Source organism: Phasianus colchicus, chromosome 1 (assembly GCF_987193195.1).
Source record: "Phasianus colchicus chromosome 1, bPhaCol1.hap1.1, whole genome shotgun sequence".
Lineage (NCBI taxonomy): Eukaryota > Metazoa > Chordata > Aves > Galliformes > Phasianidae > Phasianus > Phasianus colchicus.
The window spans coordinates 120,696,032-120,719,774 of NC_143436.1; the positions used below are offsets into that span (position 1 = coordinate 120,696,032).

Below are 23,743 nucleotides of genomic sequence, written 5' to 3' on the forward strand. Positions count from 1 at the left end.
GGTTGAACATCATATCTAAAACGTCAACCTACATTTTCTAGACGCATTTGAAAACTAGGAAGTTACTGGAATTCTCATTTTACATTCTCTTCAGGAGACTCTTTCCTTTCCAATTTACCTTCAAGTTACTGAAATCTATTATTCTATTTTTCTATTTGTATTAAAAACAGCTACGCACACAATATGTAATCAGTATGTAACAGGGCCTTCCCCACCTCAAAGGAAAAACAAATACCTTCACAACAAGTTTTCCTGCCACTAACAGTCCTTTCCAGTAGCTATAGTAAAGGAGTTATCTAATGTGACTTGGCATATTGCGTCGAAATACATTCAGTCAGACTGCTTCTTCCCTTTCCATCAGTAGCAAAATAAGTCAAGACAGAGATACCAGACTACATTTCAAACATAAGATCTTCCAGTTACAGAGTTATAGGTGTCTGTTCTGCATTTGTAACAGGACAATTCTAAATAGCATGCTTTAAACAAATTATCAGAAGGCCAGGAAACAAGATCAGGACTGCAAGATTAGCAGTCAAAAAAAGTCTTCAACACCACTACAAAAACATGACAGTCTCTCATAGCAAGCATAGAACAAAAGTTTCCATTAATATTATTTTTACTCACATGGTACAAAGTGGTCTCTGGTCCAGGTGTGCCAATGACATCTTGTCTCAATGAATCCATTTGTAAACTAGGCAACAATGAGTAATGACTAGGACTATTACCCTTGTCTCCTTTCTTTTTTGACTTTTTCCCAGTATCCTTTTTGCTATTTCTTTGAAACATGTAGTCTTCTTGGCCTATCTTCTCATTGCTCATATAGCGTAGCAATGAATTTTCTGTTGAAAGAGTAATGCATAGTATAATTATGATTTTTTTCAGGCATCATAATCATCCTTTGAAAATATATAATACTCTTAAGAAGATCTGCTGTCAATTTTAAGACTTCAAGACCTCTTCATTAGCAAAACTTATTTGCTTCTTTGGTGGAAATAGCAAGAAGATATTGAATCTTGAAGTGAAGGGGAAATTCATTATTTTTTCAGGTTTCTAGTTTTGCTGACAATGAAAAGAAAACTTACATGAAGACTCACATAAACAAATGCTTAACAAGTGTTGTCTTGAAGCTTTCAAAAAATCAGCAGTGGCACACTTACGATCATATCTATAATCTTTTTTAAAAAAACAGATCCTAGATTAATACAATTGACTGTGGTCTCATACATTTACAAGTAACCTGCTTTGAATGTTCAGCCCAAGCTTGTTCACTGTATCATCCACACTTTGAATATTATCCCAGTAGCTCCCAGCTTTTATCTGAGGGATCTCCCGAGGTAGAACCAATGGTTACAAATTTAGGAAAACTCAGACACGTCTTTCATGAATGTGTCTGATCTTTCCTTATATTCATGTATACATTTAGTATTCATAGCCTCCTGTGGCATTGCTTGAAGCATGATAAAACTCGTAATGCCTTGTACAAGACATGACCAGATCACTTACCTCTCCTACTATCTCGTTTGATTTTACTGGGATCTTCATAATCTCCCACCCAGTTATATTCTACTGGCATAGAAATAGGCCTTAGTTTCCCTAGAAACGGAGAAAAAAAAAAAAAAATGAGATCATGCACCAAAAGGCAATATTTAAGTAACATTCTTGAAAGAAAGAAGAAATTAAGCGTTAAGCCGCTATTCTACAGCATTGCTTATGAAAGAGGATCCAGCATAGCTTCTGAACCGGAGATTAAGTTCTGGTTTCTTTAACAGACAGGAAGCAGTTAAAAGTATTTAATGGATTTATTTTTTTTTAACTTTAGAAAATAAATCCAGTGCCCTACAAAATCCTCACCAAACTGATGTCTGAGACTGAGAAACACACTGAAATTACGTAGTTTGCTTTTCATTGAACAATATCTGCTTATTATTCTGAAAGCCCCTGGCACACACATATAGAAAACCATTTTAAAGCATATACAGAATGAATTGTTGGTAAGAGAATCACATCCACATCACTAAAATACCTTTACAAATAGCATTTTTGCTGGGAGGTTTAAAAGATGTCAACTATGATTTCTGCTTAAGATTTCCACAAATATAGCTGGAAATTCAGTGAAAGTGTACAATGCAACTTAGTGGGGTTACTTAAAGTGAGCTACAGTTTTTAGCAAGTTAGGTAGCATGCTGAAGCAAAAAAAAAGCCATGTAAAGTGGCATGGAAAATGGCACAACGTCCATCTCATATACTGAAAAGAAAATTTTTTCAGAAACAAGATCAGCTTTTGCTCTTACCTACTGGTAGCAGAAAATAAAGGGAAAATATTTTGTTTTGAAAAGTATTAGAGCTTAAAGTTAAAAAATTAGAAGTTTTGTTAGTTACATATTAGAAAACTCCCGACATAAAGGTCATCATTTTTATTCCCCTTTTCGATGTAAAATCCATGATACAGTGAAAAAGAAGATACTTGATTATGATGAAAACAAATATTCAAATGTGTCTACTTAACAAATAATGGCATCCATGGGAAACTCACCACCACCAGGCACATGCAACATAATGATAAAAGGCTGTGTTTTGTTGTTTTTGTCTTCAAAATTTTTAAGGTACTGTAATGAACATGGCAAAAAAAATGCATATGTTCTGTATAGACAACAGGATCAGTTCACAAATACATAATTACTCAGAATGTAAAATGCTTATGCTTAATTTCCTATTTATCAATTAGTTTATTAGTTATGGGCACATCATTAAGTGTGTTTGAAGTCAGTGAGATTTAAAGTACACCATTCACAAGTCATTTCCTGAGTGCACATGTATTATCTTTGATAAGAAATATGATGTTGGTCAGTTTTTCTAGAAATATGACCATATCTTCTGTGCTAGAATATATTCACAGGATCCTATGGAAAGCACTTGCAAAATTAAAAAGCTACAAGGAGTACAAAATAATGTAAATTGTGATTGTTTTCAGAAGATATAGTCATAACAACCTTTCCATAATATCTCTAGCTGTTGAATGTATGTGCATGCTTTTTCTATCTGGCAGCCAAACTGCAATGAACAAATTTGTTTTTTTCCTTAAACTAGATCTTCATTTGTCTGCTGCTGCTGCTATCTCCTTCACATTAGCCCATGTGAAGCCCCTGAATCTGCTTTGCCTACTGACTACACTCAGGAAAATTTCATTGCTGGGATGCAAACTGAAGCATCTCAAGGCCAACTAGCAGCAATTATACAACAGTTGTAAGCCAGTAAGAATACGAAAAAGAAGATTCTTTATTAATAGTGAAAGAAGCCAACAGATTCCTGAAAGAGAAATCATGGAGGACCCTGTTAACTCTCACAAAGGAGGACTGAAAAGTATTAAAGAAAATTAATGCCACCATATAATTAATGATGAGTATACATTGAAAACAACTATTTCTCTATTTCTCAGAACTCTGTTTGACCTTCTTTAATAGGCTACTGTAAGCCAGAAGGATGTTATTTACCAGATTTTTGTGAAATCCTTAGGTCATGCCTAGCCACCAATCTGATGTTAACAAATGGCATGTGCGAAACTTCTGAATTTAATGCTGGAATGGTAATAATTTTAGAAAATATACTTAAGTGAGAACAGATTCTGTGATGTGAATTCTTTAAAAAAGAAGTGAGATTACAAGTGAAATGCTGTATAAGACGTGTGTTAAAAAAGTGACTGATTTTCAACGGTCTTAGCTCCATGTATTTATAACCCTTTCAGCTAATAGAAAAATATGCTACAAAAGCTATCCTATAATAAAATAATGGATTCAGCAGTCCTTGAACAAAGTGTCGTCTTCCCTCTAGAATACTAGTATTAAAATTTAACATCTGGAACAGAGAGTACATCTCTGTTAATGGAACTGACTACATCCACCAACTGAAATACAGGAGCAATAAAATTAATATATCAACTTTGAACACTTAGCATTTATTTCATACAATATAGGCATGGTTAAAAAACATCTGAAAGCACTTCAAAATCAAAAGGGTACTGAGGATTTTGCAGGAGGATTGTGTGGCTGTGTGGAACAAGTGCACTTTATAAAAACACATCCTTTAACATTGTGCAAGCACATTGCTTAAAGTCCTGAGGATACTTTACACAGCTCAAGCTCGATTTGTATCATGGTTCCCAGGTGATTTTGGAGCTTGGCTGCATGATGTATCAAATATATTCTTCCTCATAGATTAAGCCTGTCATCTTCTCAAAGGGATGTGATGTCAGGATTACTATAACAACTCCAAGATGCAGCCTGTGCTCGGCTTAATAATTGAAATAACAGCAAATGGGGTGAAAAAGCATTCAAGCACATGTTGAGCTATTACAAGGACTGTCAAAATAACTTTTATAAAAACAAAATTTCCTCTTAATTTTCTCCCATATACTAACAACTCTACCACTGAACAATTCCTTGTATAGCAACAGGAAACCAATTTTCCTAGTCCAAAGCCCAAATAAGATGCTAGGTAAAGGCAGAATTCCAATAGATTCAAAATGAAAATAACCTGGAGAACAAAGCTTTGAGGAGCAAAACTCTCATCAGAAATTGTTTCCGTTTCTCACCATAAATAACTCGAAATCCAAGACATGTAAGTACCATGAACATGCATGTGTGTTTACACATGAAATTCTTATATGGACAACACACAGCCTTATAAAATAGGGACTGCTATATATAACAAGTCATCACTTCTCATATAAAAAGTTAGAGGATGTTAAAACAGCATTACAAAAAAGCATACTATCAGTCATACTTCATTTCTGAAACTAGAGAAGAATAAGAGAGTTTTAGAATGTAGAACAGCATGAAAACAGTATACCATCTCCTTGTTCATCTGAAAAAGTTTTGAATTACTTTGGTAAATTTTTTCTAATGCAGAATTCCTAAATCTATGCTACTGTGGAGCAAGGGAAGGTGATTATATTGCCTTCTACCACGATTTGAACACTCTTGTAAAGGCATTTGTCAAGATATAGTTCAGAAGACGATACAGGGACATGTGGCTTACCATTTCTGAAGGTCAGTGAAGTCCCCAGAAGGGGTGATCTCTGAATAGAGATCCTGCTTCTTTGGCTGCTAACCCTTAAATGAGAGTGAGGAGGAATGAACCCGTGATCCACTCCTTCCGGTTGCCCAGGTGCATTGCTTGTACCAATGTGCCCTTGGTTAGCCATGCCTTCTCACCTGGTACTCAATCACTTATTCAGGCCTAGCAATCCCCATATAGCTACTCCTACACTTATACTGGGAGCATGATTTTATAGAGCGGGTTTAGCATAAATGCATGGCCTTCTGCCAGTTCTTCTGACAAAATGTTACTGAAAAGTTATCTGGAAAATTAAGCTGATAAAATTATAGAACACAGATTCAGAAAAATCACCAATACAAAACTGGATTTGCCATCCTTATAATAATAATACATATATGCTTGCACAGAATAAGCCTTTACGTAGAAATTAAACTAAAGCTGTACAGAATTCTTAGCACATTCAATAGCCACTGGAATTATTTTTGTGCTTAAATACAAGACCAGATGTACGAAAAATCCTAAAATCAACAAACTGTGATAATCTTTGTCAGATCAATGCCATACCATATGTTGGTGTGCTCTCTCTCCTTCCAGGACCACTTCTTCCCTTGTCATACTCATAGCAGTATAACACTGCATCTTCCTCAACCACGTTAAAACGCTTTCGATACTCCTGGTCAAGAAATGAGTTTGGAGATTCGGATCCTGTATGAACTGGTTTGCCCACTGTATGTCTGCCAACATCATCACATGGGAGATTTCCTTTTTCATCCCTTCAGTAAATAAGAGATATATATTATATAATACATTGAAATAAGACATTCATTTTTAAAAATGTGAATATATAATTAAAAATGGCAAAATGTCAGCATGCCACACAAGCAGCAAATATATACAACTGGCTAAAATCAGGATCACATATTATGTGTTCATACGTATGTATGCACTAGTTATCTCACACATCTTTGCTCATTTCCTTGCGTTGCACACTGTATTTTAATGATTTCTTTAGAAAAGAATCATACAAATAAAATTGATGTGCAGCTATTCTTTTTATGATTTTTTTCTGGAATATACTAGCACTTAGGGCAAGGAAATAATGTTGATTTTCATATGTGCACTTCCAAATCAAATAGTTTTTTGAATCAATAGAATTTTTCAATCAAATAGTTTTAAGACATGGCTATATGGTAAGTGTGGATAAATTCAGTCTTACAACTTAGTTCTTACAACTTAGTTCTTACAAATTAACATCACAGCAAGTAGAACCTACAGGCATTTGACACAGTTCTGTAGAAGCCTATTTGGGCCTCCAAGATGTTATAGGTATACCCATGCAGTAACAAAAAGAATGCATAACACTTTATCATGAGCTGCTGTCCCAGGACAGAAATTTATCACAAGGAACAAGCTGCACAACCTACGCAGAGAACTCCAAGCAGATTGCCCTCTCCTTGCACTACGTAAAGAAGGGCTCTGAAAAACTGCTGGTGTGGGTGTGCCTGGAGATGGCTGCAAAAAGACCTAATATCAGACAGTAATTTCTGAGCAGCAAAATGCATGGGAGGCTGCCAAGAGAGTAGCTGTTGCCTCATGTCCTTACTGTAGAGCTTCTGCCCCTCTAGACCATCATGTAAATACAAAGCTGACCCATATTTCTCTTGGTGCCCTGTAGCCTTGTATGAGTACAAAGCAAAGCCAGGCAGCCACGGTGAAAAAGAAGGGGCCATCCTGAATCGGCCATGGCACCAAAACTACAGAAACCTTCTCCAGTCGTTTTACTTGCTCTGCCAGGCTTTGCCAGAGCAGCACCTCACCGGTGCTGGTGAGGGAGAAAGGCACAGCTCCATGGGACTGAAAGCTCGTTACTCTGACAGTGGCAGGGGAAACTGGCGGGTAAAACAATGGAGACCGATGTATCTTCCAAAGGCATTCAACAGACTTGACCAACCACTAATTTCCTACCTGCACTTGTCAGTAACCATCACAAGAAAAGGATGGGTCCTGCTATTTGCGTGTGGTTGTGCTGGCAGCTGTAGCATCTGTGGGTGTCATCACTAGGACAGCATGGTTTGGGGTTTTACAATTTACATCAAAATGTCTAATCTTTTATTCTATTCCAGAAACAAATGGTGGGCATTTTACTTTTTAAAGCTCCCCCTTGGAACAGCAACAAACTAAGAAACAGATTCTGAACATTTTGATAATACCCAAAATAAAGACATGCTTAAATATAGTTAATCGTAGACCAAAAAAACATGATGAAATGTCAAAACAGATCATTCAGAAACACTGTACTGTAGGTGGCAGCTTTGTGAAATGAACTCAGTTCATTAGAATTTATCTGGCAAAATAAAAAATGTGTAGCTTAAAGAACCTTGTATTAATATGTATTATCATATTTCATCAAAATTAGCCCAAACTGGTGCATTAATAAGCATTATTTGATGGTATTAATAAATAGCCAAAATGCATTCTGAAGGTACCAGTTTCCAGAGCTGAACTTAAAGACTGCTGAAATATGAATACCTAATAAAAATACTTCAAGGAAGAGGATATGTTCCTTATCAAATAACAGAAATATTTCTGAGGTAGGAAATATGATCGGTATCAGTACAAAGGCATTATTTCTTTCAGGACAGTACAGTTTCAGCTGCAAGAGTGACAGGTCTTTGCCATGTAACTATACATTCAAAGAGAAAACAAAGACTGTGTTTTGGTTGGGGTTTCTTTCTGCCGTATTTTTTTTTTTACTCTCCCCAGAAATAAAACCAGACCAGGCAGCATACAAAGTAGGGATGAGGAAGGAGGATAAGACTCAGCTTATGGCTTTAAGAAAGGCCCATGGTATCATCTAAATCATGAAACAGAAAGTCACTTTCTTGCCCTGGAAGGTTTTTTCATCTCTCGGAAGAGTAAGAATTAATCACAGAATCATGATTTCTCCTCCCCACAAGGCAATTTAATTTGCCATCTACCTCACTCTTGGACAGCCCCCAGGAAATTCTTGTCAGCATCAGGTCACAAATCTTATTAATTGGCTAGAAGAGTTACTGGTAGTAGAGTCTAAGAAAAACTCAGGTACCAGAAACTCAGGTACAGGAAATTCAGATACAAGAAAGAACATGATGCCCTTACCAGATTTGTAAGCAAGTAAACTAAAAGAACAGCAAAAAGTAATTTAAATATACTTTGAGTGGACATTCCATGTCTGATACAGAAACATTAAAAATGCTGGTCACATCATTAGGCTTCTGGCTGGTTATTGCCATCCTTATGGATACAGCTGTAATTCTCTCAGAATTTTACGAAAGCAACATCCGTGTGTATTACAAAATTTTACTGAATCGTTTAGGAACGTGTGAAGGTAGGTCAATGAAGCCCACACTGAGATGTGATCCCGAGAACTGCTCATACACTAATGAAATATGTACAAAAAGGAAATTAGTATAGCAGAACAAAGCAGTACTCTCATTGTCAAAGCTGCAAAGTTTCTTGCTTTCAGCACAGCCTCCATTGTTGCATCATAGCTCTTAGGCAAGGGGACAAACTCTTTTCATAGTTACATATATAGGGGTATGGATAATTTTTTACCTGGGAACGTAAGGTTCGGTTGGAGGAGGTGGTATATAAAGATCCTGGAGTGCAGAGCTGTCTCTTTTTGTAGGTGTGCTGATAGTGCTGGATGGCGTAGCAACACTGCTTGTAGGACTTCTGGGAATAAGAGGCTGGTTCAAAAGAGAGAGAGACAAAAAAATCACAGTTATCCTTAAATATAATTTACTTGTACCTGAAATAGCTTAAAAAAATCTCTACAGCTCAGAAAGTTAAAGAAATAGCAGTTCTAATCTTTTATATGATTAAAAATGGCTGAAAAAAAAATAACACATCTGTTTAGGGATGTGCATCTATGAATGGACACGTATTGTGCTTATAAAATTGACTCATCTGATCATATCTTACTTTTTTCCCCTTTGCACAGCAAGATTATTGCCAATGCTCATAAAAACAGCAATTAGTAGAGCCACTAGTGAAATCTTCATGAGTAAATAGCATATAGAATCCAGTGAATTGCTTAATTTAACTAACATTATAAAGAAAAAGTCTAGTGTTTACAGTAAATGTTCATAAGTAGGCATTAAATTGAACATCGTCTCTCCCCATCTGTTCTACAGCTTAAGAATTAGCTGTAAAAGCTTCAGTTTATGTCTGCAGGTGCTGTAAAGTCAGGTACAGCATCCTCAAGAGCACAGTGCTATGATACTGAATAAACTGGAAATTATTATCATTCTTCACTTTTCTAGGTAAACTCGTCACAAAGTAAATCACAGGTTAAAAAAACAAAAAACAACAACAAAAAAAACCTGTACCCTTCTTGCAGAATAATAATGCATTCTAGCTATCTTTCCCATTCAAACATGGTTCTTACCCTTAATCATATCTTTACCTTTTTCTCAAATTAAGCATGATTTTCTCCTTCAACTTTAACTAGCTTGACTAGATAAATAATGACTATCTATTTGAAGAATTTATTGAATCACTGTAGGACTGGAAATTGTATCACAATTTGCTAGCACTCTCTATACAGATGCAAATACATAAAAACGAAACGAGAAGCAAATGTAGACTGCTGTAGTCTAATTAATAATGTCTGCCTAACGTTTCTTGGCTTGTCTGATAGCTGAACTTAACAGAAGAAAATGCAAGTGAAGCACTATCTGCTTGCACCCTAAAATTTAAATAAAATATTAAAGTTCTGATTTGTAAGAGTACATTCTCCTGCATCTTTTTGGAAGTGAATTCTCTGAAGAAAAAGGTTTTGGGAAGACACAGTGTACACCACACCTATAATTTCTGAACTTAGGAATTGCTGGAGGACACAAATATTTCATATTGTATTTATGACAGAGAAGCTCTAAGCACTGCCCAAATGGATGTGCAAGAAAGATCCTTCTGCCAGCACTACGAAGAACAGAGCATGACAGAGAAAGCACTGAGAGAATTACCAGTTCATATTTTCTAGATATTAACCTTGATGCCTATATTGCAAAAAAATCTCAGGAGCATGAACTTTTTCAAAACATGGTCCTTTCACAAGATAGCAATGAGCCCTTGTAAATTTATGTTTATCAAGCAAGTATTCTCCATTGCATTTTTTTTTTTTTCCAAACTGTTTTTTAAGAAGAACACATGCCACTTAGGAAACCTCAGACATCTTTTAATTGGATTCTGTTGTGGGTTTTTTTTTTTTTTTTCCAGCAGAGCTGTGTTAGATTTATCTCAAATATAATACACTGCATGTTTAAAAATGTATCGTTAAAACTTATTACGTCTACTTTTAGAATTATGTCTATAAAGTGAAACAAATATTCTCTTGCTGAGTATAGAAATCTTTCTCCTATAAACAATGATACTGCTAAATTCTTTTGTTGCTCGATAAAGTTAATGTGAGTATTCTGTGACCATACCAATGAAAGACAGCCAATACTTACAGGAAGAAAGGGAGAAAGACACAAACACAAAACCAGACAGGTAAAAAAGACTTTACGACCAATAAAAATGAGCAGAAGACTGACGTCTGCAAAAGTAAGACTAAAGGTGGTGGCAAAACTGGGGGAAGGAGGAAAAAAAACAACAAAACAAAACAAAACAAAAAAAACAACAAAACAAACAAGGAAAACTCTTTCAGAAGAACAAAAACTTGTTTAAATTTTCATCTGTGACACAGTAGCCACAGATGTTCTTCAACCACTTACTAAAGCAATGTCTTTATTTTCCCTTTCCAATACCTTGCATAATTATGGTAAGTACACACTGTAGGTTGTTGAGCAGTATGTAGAACTATTTTTTCCTAAGCCAAAAGAATTTTATTATCAGGATCATGTTTACACTTGTTAGGCCCAAGATGTTGTTTATAGCTCATACTGACAGGAGCACTGAGAGAGGATTTGCTCCTCTCCGCACTGAAGAGGAAGGCAGCTTTTTAACTGAACAAATAGGCAGATTTGAAGAAACAGGGCCACAGAGACAGCAATTAATAGGAATTTATAATTTCTGTCACAAGGAAATTCATGCCTAAGCATAATTGTGGTCTGTGCTAACAATGGATTGATTAGCCCACACCCATTCTGACCAGCTGCTGGGGGGCTACAAGACACAGGTAACAAATTCCCCAGAATTACCTGGGCTTAGCTATTTAAATGCTAATGAGATTCTCAGTTCTAATGAGTCTGATATCTCATGTAATTGCAATATAGGTAAATCTTCCCAGGGCCCAGAAGCTCTGAAGAGGAGCTGTAATAAAATCTAGTACGAGAGAAAGCATAATCTTTTAGGATCACCCCAAAACATACTAGGAAATCTCACGTCTTTTATGTATCTAGGTCACACTACCAAACTCAACTCTTTGGATCATTTCTACAAAAGCAGAAAAGCTTTGTTCCAGAAAAACTGGAATAGAAGGAGAAAACCAAATTTAAAAACAGGCCATCACTTTTTTTTTTTTTTTAAACCATCACTTAACCTAATAAATCAGTGAATCTTTTAAAAAAAAATGCAATGTGGTAAAAACACTCAGATGTGCTCCCCTGATAGTAGCTCAACACACCAAGAGCATTGCAGTAGTTACCACCTCGTGGATCTAGGAGTTCAGCTTTCATTTTGTATGGAATTTAAATTATCAGGCCCTCCTTGTTGAAAAGGGAGCCTTCAGAACCTTCAGGGTGCAGGTAAGGTGCACCCTTGTGTCATTTTGCATTGCAATTCTCATCAGTCGGTTCAGTTTAAGTCAATTTGTGCATCCACAAGAAAATCAGATTGCATCCATCCTATATGTCAATGGCAGTCATTTAGTGGACTATATTATGCCACGTAGGCACAATGAACATCATAGAACTTCAATTCCAGTATGTCTGATTTAGATGCCTTGGAGATAAGTGTTATCACTGAGTCAACTCCCTTCCAAAGACTAGAACTTGTTCCCACTGCAGTCACTTTTGGCAGGCTGGCCAGACAAGTGGGAACCCTGAAACAGCAATAAAACTGTTTTCAGGACCACAGATTTAAATACTTAATCCATGGGAAATACCTGACAGAGAAAGTTTAGAAGTTATATATTAGAACTGGAATATCCTCAAAAATATCCCACATAAAGCCCTACATCAATGTTAATCCCCAATGACCAATACAAAATGCATGTTTCAATACACTTTGGAGTATTGTTTCTCAAACATTCTGGATGCACCATCCTCGTTCAGAATTATTAGTCATTATGGATCCTCTACCAAGTTGACAGCTGTCCAGAGAATAGAAAAACAACTTTACTTACAACAGCGAAGTTCCTCCATGAGAGAGAAATAAGTAAAAAGTTTCTATAATTACTGAGTGATAGTGCATATATATTGACTGCCACTTCTCCAAGAACTGCCCTATTCTATTAGCTCAGTCCTGTGGTCCCCTTCCCTCCTTCTTGGTACAGGGAGCTAGTATTGCTTTCCCCAAACTGATATTGTCAGCTTTTTTCTCTTTTATTGGCTTCTTTTTCCTCTAAACAATGAATGTAATTAATAATTAATATATACCATCTAAAATTCTTTTTAATGTTTTTTAAAACTGTTTGAACCTTTCATTAACTCCCTTGGTAGTTGCAATACACAGTTTGAGAAACACTGCTCCATATAAAGGCATACAATTTTTAAAATATAAGCAAAACCAAAACAATATTTTAAGTAGTAATATCTTTACACAGTATTTGCAGCAGTAGACAGATTTTACTGTTAATATATGTTTTCATATTGGACCAAGATATTACGATTTCCTGAACAAAATGTTTCCAATAACAAACTTTTTATAAGATGAACATGACATGAAGTAATGAAATTCTGTAACCAATTCAAACTCTGTAGGAAAACCCAGTCCAAATTAATTTTAACAACACTGCAAAAAGTGCATGTAGTTAAAAGACAGCTAAGCAACTGAAGAGCCAACAGTTTAGTATTTTATTCAAATTTAATGATTAAAAACTGTAAAGTCATTAATTCTAATCATATATGATTCAAACAGAACATGACATTGCCTATAGTTGAATGAAGGAAGCAATATAATGAGAAAAAATACTAAATAATAATAATAAAAGTAGGATTTTCTCTCTGTCCAAGGACTCTGCTGTTACTGTTGCTTCTTAGGAGGCTGAAATGTTGAACATAGCATAGTAGAGATGCGTATCTAATTGAAAATAAAGATTATTTTAAAATAATACAGATGCTGAGGTCTTGGCAATTTTTTTAACAGTAAAATTTAATCACATATAAAACAGTACAGTGAACTATTTTAAATATACAAAACATGACATTTAAATAAGTTTGATTAAGACTGTGGCAGAATAGTGAAGAGAAGTCAAAAGGTTTTTTCCAAATCAAGACACAAGATAGAAGCTGGACCTGCCCCCAGCCTCACTGACATCAGTGAAACTGGCAGGGCTTCATCCAAATTAGCTGAAGTGTGACCATTCCTTTTCAAGATACTGGATGAAACATCTTCACGCCATAGTCAAAGTCTAGTTTCTTTTGAGTAATTATAAAGCATTTTCCAGAAGTAAAAGATGACTTTGCAGTTAGATTCTTGCTATCACGATGATACTGACTTAGAGAACCTAAGATTCTTCTTTACTGAACCTTCCCCTTTGTTCAAACTGCAGTTCAGAGAGCCTTCCTTTGAAACCTCCCAAGAAAAACTCAAAGTGGGAAGAAGAAATGAAAGAGACGATCTAGAGTAGAAGAGGTTTATTTATATTTTAAACTGCCAGCTGATTGCTCCGTGGACAGACAAAAATATGGAGAGTCCATCATCTCTATCTTGAATGAGAGAAGTGAAAAAAAAAAAAAAAGAAAAAAGATGGAACTTGTTTTTTTGTTGAGCATATTCAGTAACAGTCAGAAGTACTAACATTGCAATCTGAAATACAAGCGTACCAGAGGAAGTAACTGAAAGGCAAATTTAGTAGGTCTTATCTTGCAGGCATAGCATCTTCATATTTGTAGTACAATACCATATTAATGAATACCTTCATTGCAAAGGCAAAAAAAAAAAAAACAAAAAAAACCACAAAAAACAAAGAAACAAAAAAACAACTCTCCAAGGCCATAGCTGCCTAATTCAGATTTTATAAAAGCAATGAAAAAAACAACACAGGCTGAAAATCCCTTGACTTCCAACATTCTGTCATGATTCCAGAATGCGTTAAGGGACAACTCTATTACTACAAGAAGTGGGATACCTGATGGATATTAAAAGAGACAATCATCAAGTGACTGAAAACAAAAACCCAAACCACCTTATTTCATCAGGACACTGGAGGGGAAAAAAATGGATGTTTTCCTTTCAGTATTGATTGATCTTATGGATGGAGTTAATGCACTTGTATGTAGACACTTGTTAGGTAATGGTTAATAGTACAGCCATAGCTAGTTGTACTGTTTTCCTTTACTTCAAGCCACTGGCTATAAGTTTCAGAACTGCTACACAGAATGGGTAGGATACTAGTCTGATGACCAGGATACCATACCAAGTCACACCCCAAATTGATAGATATACTGGTAGCACCTGCATACTGCCTGAACTGGAAGACTCCTCTAGCCTTTTCCCAGTTTATAGGCACACTTCCTATGACTCTCTGAAATCCAGCTTTTCATGCTGCTGCAAATGGCAAACTTCATGTTCCTACATAGAATGATAAACTAAACAAGCAAAATGCATTTTACCAATGCCTAAACACTATCCATTTTCAGCAAAAATTTATTTTTAAAATCTTTCAAATGTTTCTCAATCTCAATGTTTGTATTTTAATAACTGAAATATTTACGTTTGCTCTAACAACCATTAAAGATCCTCACAGATGGCATGCATACAAAATCTTAGTTCTGTTTTTGTCAGCCCCCTTACACTGGGGCAAATTTACACTTTTCCAACTCAGTCATTGCAAGTTGTGACACCATGTTTTTCCTCTGTTCACCCCATTTGCAGAGCCAAAAAAAAAAAAAATACAGCAAACTTTTTCAGATCCTAATCCACATTTTTATTACAATTTCATCTCCATAACTTATTCTAGAGTCTCTTGAGGCTTCCACTCACATTTTGTACTTTAACAGAATTATTATACTGAGTCATAATGTCTTTATAGCTTGTGTTCGTTGAATTATACATATGGTTCAATTAACATAGCTCTGAGATGACAGCACAGTTATAACATCCTCAATTATTTCATGATATCCTAATATAGGAAAACAAGTTATCATATTTTCCTCTGTCTCCAAAGGTGATGGAAGTACTGCTTTTCCTTTTATCTTTTTTTCCCATTTGCTATCATTTTTATTTTGTCCTCTCTCACTAACTTCCAAGCACGTGATTATGTGAATTTGGAACAAAAGGAATTTTGGAACAGCCACAATGTTACTTCAATCACAGAACACAGGGTTTTTTGGAAGATTCTTTTTCCTAACATTTTCTAATAGATAAATACTGGAATAGAAAAAGAGGAGCTATTAAAACATATTTTTATTAGCTATATTTATTACCTCAATTGTTATAATACTACCTCATATTTTAATAGCTATACAATCAATTATATTGTATTCTGTTTTTACTGCTTTTTATTAAACAAGCATACAGCACCAATTTCACACTTAGGCTGCATTTAAACTTTAACACCAATAGACTCTAACATCTGTTCACCTCTCATTTGCGTAAATTAACAACAAAAATCTTCTCTATATGCAACCTCTGAAGTTTGTCTTCATGTCACCCTGGATCTCTTTTGATAATCTACTTAGGAAAACTGCTGTTTCCCACACTAAAAATCACAGATTACAACAGACACACATGTACAGTGCACACAGAAGTATTGAATAAGGTTCTGACCTTTTCCTGGTGTATCAGAATAGCATCACAACACTGGAATTATCTCTTTAATGTTTAGCAGTGCCTCTATTTGTACTCATATTAGCCCAGAAAATAACCAGATTTTCTACAATATCAGAAAAAAAAAAGCCAATAACGAACAAAAAAAGTCTATCTTTCACTCAACCTCAAAACATTACAGAAAACCTCTCTGTAGACTCAGTTTCATCTTATCTAACAGAGGTAATCTTTATTTGATCTAGCTGTCAGCACTCTTTTTATCACCAGATGGAGAAAGAGGTATGTGTATAGTCCATTTTGCTGTCAACTAAGGTAGATCAATTTAAAATTCATTCAGATGAATGAAACTGTAACTGTTCTATTTAACTTATATACAGTTATTTAACTTTGAATAACACTTTATCATTTGCACTGAACTAAGGATGCTGAGGTGTAAATAAGAGCCAAATAGAACACACTAAAGGAGTTTTGTTTCTAGAACTGAGTGTAGAGTTTCAAATATGCTCACAACTTTTTCTCATGATTGCCTTCACTGTAAAGGACTATAGGAACCCTCACATTCTTACTGGACTTTGTTTAGATGGTGGAAATTGGTTTCTGTCCAATTTCTTCCTACCCTTTTGATTTAATGGCCTACTTGCTAAGATCAATAGCTTGTCTCATAAACTTCTGTTGTGTGATCTTCAGTTGAATGATTCTAGAGGCAAACGATAAACTGAAGTTTACAAACTGAAACTAACTCACCCAAAATGGATACAGACTGAAAGCATTTGATCTCATTTAAAGCAGTGAAGCAATGATATGCATTTTTCATTTGTAGCTATATTTTTACTAAAGCTATGATAAAAAGCACAGCCTTCAAACATGGACATTCATACACACCATGCATACAAGTCAGTAATTTTATGTTTAGACACTCATATGATACTTTTGGTTCAAAGTTTATGTTACATATATTGTCAGTACTTTATATCTGAAAGACCAAGACATCCCAATCTTTTATAACCTTATTCAGTTCGACAGACAATGAGGTATTCAATCACGATAAAATAAATGTATAAAAATACATAGTTGAAAGAAGTTCTTTGAGACATTAGTTCTTTTTATGAATCTACCATTATTTTAAATGGCAAACACCAGAGCCATTAGCAGTGGCATTTCCACATTTCATTTTCCTTTCTCTTGAACTATGTGGAAGTCTTTTCTCTCTCAAATGTACTTAATTTTAATTTAGAATTTTTACTGTGGCAATAAAAATGTACCAAAGAATGCATTCATTATGCAAAGAAAATAAAATTCTAAACATTGCCCTATCTGAACTGAATTTAAAAAAGGGATTATTTTTCAGTTCCATCTGTTGGTTACATACTGTTTATCAGAGTGGAGATAACTTTTATTTCCAAGAGAAATCCATCCCATTGACATTTTATCCTAGAGTGAAACATGAATGCTTTAATGAAACCATCTCATGGTTTTCAGCACATCGTAGGCTTGCTAAAAATAAAGATCCAACTGGTCATCCTGTACTAAATCCATATGCAATGGTTCCTTCACAGGGAACACGCTGACAAACATGCAGATTTATTTATATAGGCAAATTTTGCTGGTCATGTGCTTTGTTGAAGAAAACCACTGCATACATTTTCCTGAAATTCCATGACAGATCAAACTGAGGACTAAAGATCTCTTCCATCTCTCTTTCTTTGAAGTTATTCTGTGTGGAGAGCTTAACATGACAATAAACTAAAATCTGTAAGTTCCTTAGATATGCTTTCTTCCCTATAGCTAGAAAAGTTCTGGGAGCTACTTTTCTGCCTTGAAAAGCACTGTGCTGATTACTTCTGAACTTTGACAAGTTCTACTAACAGGTTTAACTTCAGTTGAGCCTATGAGAACAAACTGCAGAGAAATCATTTCAGAAACAATTTTTCAAAGCATACAAGAGTAAATCCATATGCTGCTGAGATGAAGCACAATAAAGCATCACTGAGATAGTTTATAGCTAAAATGATGGTGTATGACTTATGATTAAGCTTCATTACCTGCAGAGCAAGGGGCTTCCATCTCATATTTTTCAGTAAAGCTGGTGCTGAGGTAAGCATGCTCTGAGGTCGCTTTTTCAAAGTTAAGATAACACCACTCGGATCCTCTCGTAGTGCATTCACCAAATTTTTCAACTGCCACCCCACCTGGTAACCAGTAAAATCATTACAATAAAATTGAGGTACAATATTCAATATCTAATGTCCCTTTTTAAATAAGATTAGTAAAATAACATAATAGGAGTGTATATAAATTTTAAAGATAAACTCTAGAAATGTCAAAAAAATTACTGCATAAAAATCATGTCAACTAAAATAATTATTATAATGCATTAAGATGGATATGCATAATTTCATGTTTTAGAATTAATAAACTACTGTTACTCCTCTGTAAAAACACAGTCAAACCTTGAAGTGTTCTTAAAATTTGCTCTGTACACAGACTTTAGGGACTAGAAGGTTAAAAAGCCCTGGCTTCTGCTCATACACTTCAATTGAAAACTGAGCATTTTATAGTCTATAGTTGCTATTTAAAGTCCACTAACCACATGCAGTCATTCCACTTCTAGTTGCTTATGCAAGCACAAACAAGAACAAATCTTCTACTCTTCACAGTGCTATAAAAATAAAATCAGAATCACAAGGCCTTTTCTTAAATAGTACTTCTTTCATGATGATTTCAGAAACAAATAGCAATTAATGACAGAAGTACAGTCTAGCCACTACTTCAGTATTATACCAAAATACAATTTTCCCAATTGAATTACAGCATGTTGAAACATTCTAAAATTAAAAACTTGACTAAAGTGGAAAGTAGCAGGTTTTTATTTCTAAGCAGAGGCTAGAGCTTTCTGAATCACTCACTTTGCGTTGCTGAGAAAAAGTTCTTCAAATATTAAAACAGCACAACTGATGGCAACATCATCTGTCTAAATAAAGCCCAAGTTTAGATATCCATCTTGAGATGGATAAAGATATTGCATCCTTGCATGTTCAGGTTTGGCACATAGAGTGACAGCACACAGAATCATATGTTCCTTGAAAATTGTAGCCTGATACTTAGAAAGCGTTTATTTTGGTAAATTCGACAGTTTTCCTAACTTTGTCCTATAAATTTACAAGTGTGCTCTCCTGTTGTTTAAAGGATCACAGATGCAAATATTTGTCTGCTTTCAGACTTTATGCAAGAACCACATTAAAAAGAAAATTATAAAATTGAGATGAGAAATTCTTTCCAAAAGAACTTCTAGAGGTGTGAAGTGGTAATGTTACACTATATCATAGCCACATATTTGAAAATGATCAAACAAGCAACATGAACAAACACAATGCAGATGATCCTGATCATCAGTATAGCGATATATGAAACAAATATTTGTAACCTATTTTGAAGGTAGGTTGTTGCTACTTTTTTTTTTTTTTTTTTTTTTTACCTTATTTCCCATTACATCAAGACTCACTTTGTTTCTTTAACATGACTGATTTTAAGAGCTGATAGTCTCACATAAACATGCAACTTAAGCCAACGGTAACACATCAACAATCCTGTATCAAAAACACGGTTCAAACTTCACTTTTGTTCAGCTACTGTGAACCTACCTGTCTTTTTCCACCACAGAAAACTTCATGATATCCAAGATGTACTTTTACAGCAATATTATTGTAAACAAAGAAACAGGATGTTGGCAACACTTATCTTTTTTGAATATTTTCCAGCTTCCACAGAAGACTTCCAAACATGCTGGAATTCTTATTTTCAGTCCCCTGTATTAGGGATATGGCTATTATACTTTGAATATAATTAAACATGAACATAGTCAAGTTTAGCTCAATACCTACATTCTGCTGAAGTGTCCATCCTCTTTCAATAGCATTGAAACCAAGTTTCTGCAAGTATAGGCTTTGTGCCTTAATATCACGATTTCATAAAAAATACAACACTGTTTTCAGAGTCTTCCACTGCTTATTAGAAACAATCCATTACCTACAGTTCCATAACATTACATTGGACATCCATATGGTTTCATTTGCACTGTGCTACTCAAAAGAAGAATTAGAAGTCCACATTTCACGTAAGGCATCTCTGTTTGTAAGCTACTGATGCCTAATGTAACAACTGAAGACAGACTTACAGACAGGAATACTTCTACTGAATAAAGAAGCACAAGGAGCCTGGAGGAGAACATGATGTGACCCTAGCTACAGAATCAAGCTGCAAGGTTCTTGCCATTTAAGTTGGTAGAATGCTGCGTGGGAAAGCTGTGCTTTAAAGCCATCTGTTTATCACTGAAACAGCCAGAGAGATATAAATAAAATTGCTTTCTCTTCCTAGTTGCTTTTAAACTATTTTAAATGCAAGTTCGTACTTTGCAGAGATAAACAATACTGTATATTTCAACTAGGCTTTACATTGCTATAAATGGAAGATTATCTAGTCTCTTTATGAGAATTAGGGGATTAAAGTAAAAAAAAAAAAAATCACTTCAAAGCAATAGATCTGATGTATTTAATTTAGAAGCTCATGATTAGAAACAATTTTACTTAATTTTCATAGGAAATCTCTGAGTTTACTATGAATTTCAAATGCTGTTCATCCTGTTTTTATTTGGTTTCTTGAAAGAGCTTTCTGGCAAGTTCGGGCAGTCCTTGTTTTTCATCTTCTGAACAGAAATGATCACATGGGTCTAAGAGGAACAACTAACATAAGAGAAGGTCCACAATCAACTGAAAGATGCTGGCGCCCAGGAAGGAGTCATGATCTTCATTTCCCACACTGTTTAGATCCCATCAAAATTCAGTTTGATAGGAACTATGCAGAAGCAATTTTATCTGAGGTTAGGCTGGGGGGAGGAAAAGGCAATGAATATATCTGGAACTTAAAATGCTTTTCCAGAAATTTGCTTTAGAGATATGTAATCTAAACTTCTAAGTATGATTTGAATTTATTCTCTCTGGCCTCTCTTCAGGATCTTCGGCTTTCTCATTACCATCACAGCTGTCAATTCTCAACTTCTAATCATCAAGATCTTTTGGCACAGCTTTTAAAGTCCCTACCATATCCTTTATCTTGCTCACATACTGCAAACACAGACAGTAATAGGAAAGCTTCCTCAATGGTTTGGGAGATGAAGAGAGGATTATTTTCCAGGCCACCTCTCTCAAGCAATTAATTTTTTAATCAGGGAACTATACTGGCCAAGTACTCAGTTATAAAGATGAAGAAAGTCCCTGTTGTTAAATTGCATGTCATCAATAAAGCTGTTTCTTCAGTGGCAGCCTAAACACAGCCTTGGGTTTTGCTGTGCTGTGCCTGAGTCCCCCACTAGGCTGCCAGCACAGCTCAGCACTGAGTGCAGAGAGTGGGTTTGGAGGAGGATGGAGAAGGATGAATATGGATTCAAAGAGCAGCAATGGAAGGTAAATGCAAAGATGGGGGAACTTGGAGAAGAGAGATAGAAGAGAGCACCACAGGTTGACGTGAGTGTAGGTGCCCTTAGATGCATTAATAAATAACCTACAGTCTGAAAAAATCCAGAAAAGATTGTTAAAAGGAGACTACAGAGCTGCAGCAGCAGTTAAAAGCAGCATGTAAATCTAATGCAGACTGAAACTAAATCAGACGGGGATGGAATTATAGTAAAATGATAAACAGAACAGAATCCATACTTTTACAGGCATATTCCTGTTCACAGGGTCACAAGAATCCCATGAAAGTCTATGTCAGATATTCTGCTTCCATGAAAACTGTTCTTTCTCCACAGTTATGTTAATTCATTCCTGAATTGCAGATTTGTAAAAAGGGGAAAAGTACTTATATTTTTACACTTTTTCTTTAAAAGTAGTATTTTTCTGCTAAATATAAACTGCAAAGCAGTCTGCTATTTTATTGCTAAGCAAATATGGAAAATCCATTCTGCCGTTTAATTTTAAAAGGTTACTAGAACAGAGAGATAATAAAAATTCTTATTCTTTTAGTGCTTGTTGTAAGTGGAATGCAGCCAGAGCTCTTTGACGTATCAACCACTACAAGATTCAAGCTTTAATCATTTTTGAGCTAATAAAAATAGAATTTCTAGGAAGAAAGCATATTCATCATAAGATTTTTCTTTTTTTTTAAAGAAGCCCCCTTTCGCCCACCTTGCATTTTATAGATAAAAAATAGTACATAAGAAAAAATCCTAACAAAATAAAAGCCCACTTCAAATCATTGTCTATCAAACATAGCTAGCTGCTGAGCAAGTCAGAATATGACAAGGAACTATCTGGCTTCACGCTGTTAAATTTGCAGATTGATTTTCATGAACACTGACCACAGCTGAGGATGGTCAGCTGGCAGCCCTGTGAAACAAATACCTTAGTAGAAATCCCTTCTCCCAGCTGCAGATGCTTGAAAAGGTTAGAAAATAATGGAAGGCCATAGGTCTTCCGCCTACAGAAAACATTTTGGGGTGAGGAAACCACAGAAGGATGTTTGTAGTATGGACTACCACAGAGATGAAAGCTGTATCTGTATGTGGTGAGAGAAGTAGTGTCAGGAGGGTAGCAGATGTCTTTCAGGGATTTATCTAGCTTATTAGGCTAGCATAATAATGAAATCCATGCTTATGTAACAGTTTTCTCCCAGAGAAGAGAGATTGATAGTATTGTGATTGCATTTACTGTAATTTTAATTAAGGAGTACTTCTGCTTTATTATTTAAATGAATATGATTATAATTTATCCATTGTTACAGAATTTAGTTCTTTTCACCCCTAGAACATTACTGATCACACCACTCTGTGTTGTTGTCTGAAGCCGCAACAACCTAGTTGGCATACAGATTAAAGAAAAATTGTTTCTTGAAAAAATCTGGATGTTTTATTACAAATTTCCTTATTATCACTAAACTTTAAGTCATTTTAATATCCATTTTTGACTATGTAAAGCTACAGCTCACAATTAAAAGAAACTTTTCTATGAATAAACTATACCACGACCAAAACTGAAATCTAAAATCAGAAGTCATCAGCTCTCATTAAGCTGCTCTAATCACTCTTTCAGAAAAAAACATCTGATCCAGAGAACAACTTCTGACCATATATTATTATGGTCTTGCTCTTTTTAAGTATTTGTACTGCTCTGCTCCACCATAATTGAACAAACTTCACAAATACTAGTAACACAAATACAGAGCATCACATTAACTGAGACAAGCAACTGTTTGACGCATGGAGCAATTGAAATGTGAACTATCCAGGAACACAACTAGTTCTGTATAGAAGCCCCATTAATTAACAGCGCGTATCTTTCAGTTTTGCTTTTGACTAATTCCTAACAACATTTTAGGACAAATAAATGAAAATATTTGTCAGGAAGAGCAAAGACTCCAACTTTATGTTTTTGAATATGACCTATTTCACAAATACTTGGTCAGTGACTAGGAATGATTTTTGAGAAAAAAAATGGGGGACTGTTTCCCTGTTACAGGATATGACCAAAAAAAAAAAAAAAAAAAAAAGGGTAGAATTCAGTTTGCTTGGTTTTCATGTTTCTCTGAAGTCTGAAGCACTTTTTCTAGCTTCGTACATGGGATTCCCCACAGCCACCTGCTGTCTCAGCATGATGGCTGTAAGGTTCCTCTCTCTTCAACCAGAGGTGCAGACCACCAGAAGAGACAGTCAGGCTCTGGCAGTTTGGAAGGTTTTCACTGAGTCTTCCACCCACTCAGGGAACATAAATCTCAGCATTATTTA

General features: G+C 35.3%; 1 protein-coding gene across 4 annotated transcripts in view; it reads right to left on the reverse strand.

The window, feature by feature from the left end:
- The window catches only part of CNKSR2 (connector enhancer of kinase suppressor of Ras 2), a 203,204-nt gene that overhangs the window by 72,800 nt on the left and 106,661 nt on the right, over positions 1-23,743 (reverse strand). For 2 of the 4 annotated variants that reach the window (XM_031599325.2, XM_090124645.1), the window contains exons 9-13: positions 18,012-18,158; positions 8,650-8,783; positions 5,620-5,828; positions 1,504-1,593; positions 625-839 (exon numbers count right to left, since the gene is read on the reverse strand). In XM_031599325.2, the coding sequence (XP_031455185.1) occupies positions 625-839; positions 1,504-1,593; positions 5,620-5,828; positions 8,650-8,783; positions 18,012-18,158 (795 nt within the window). The remainder of the gene's footprint in view (positions 1-624; positions 840-1,503; positions 1,594-5,619; positions 5,829-8,649; positions 8,784-18,011; positions 18,159-23,743) is intronic. The other 2 variants (XM_031599326.2, XM_090124642.1) reach the window with 1 other exon arrangement.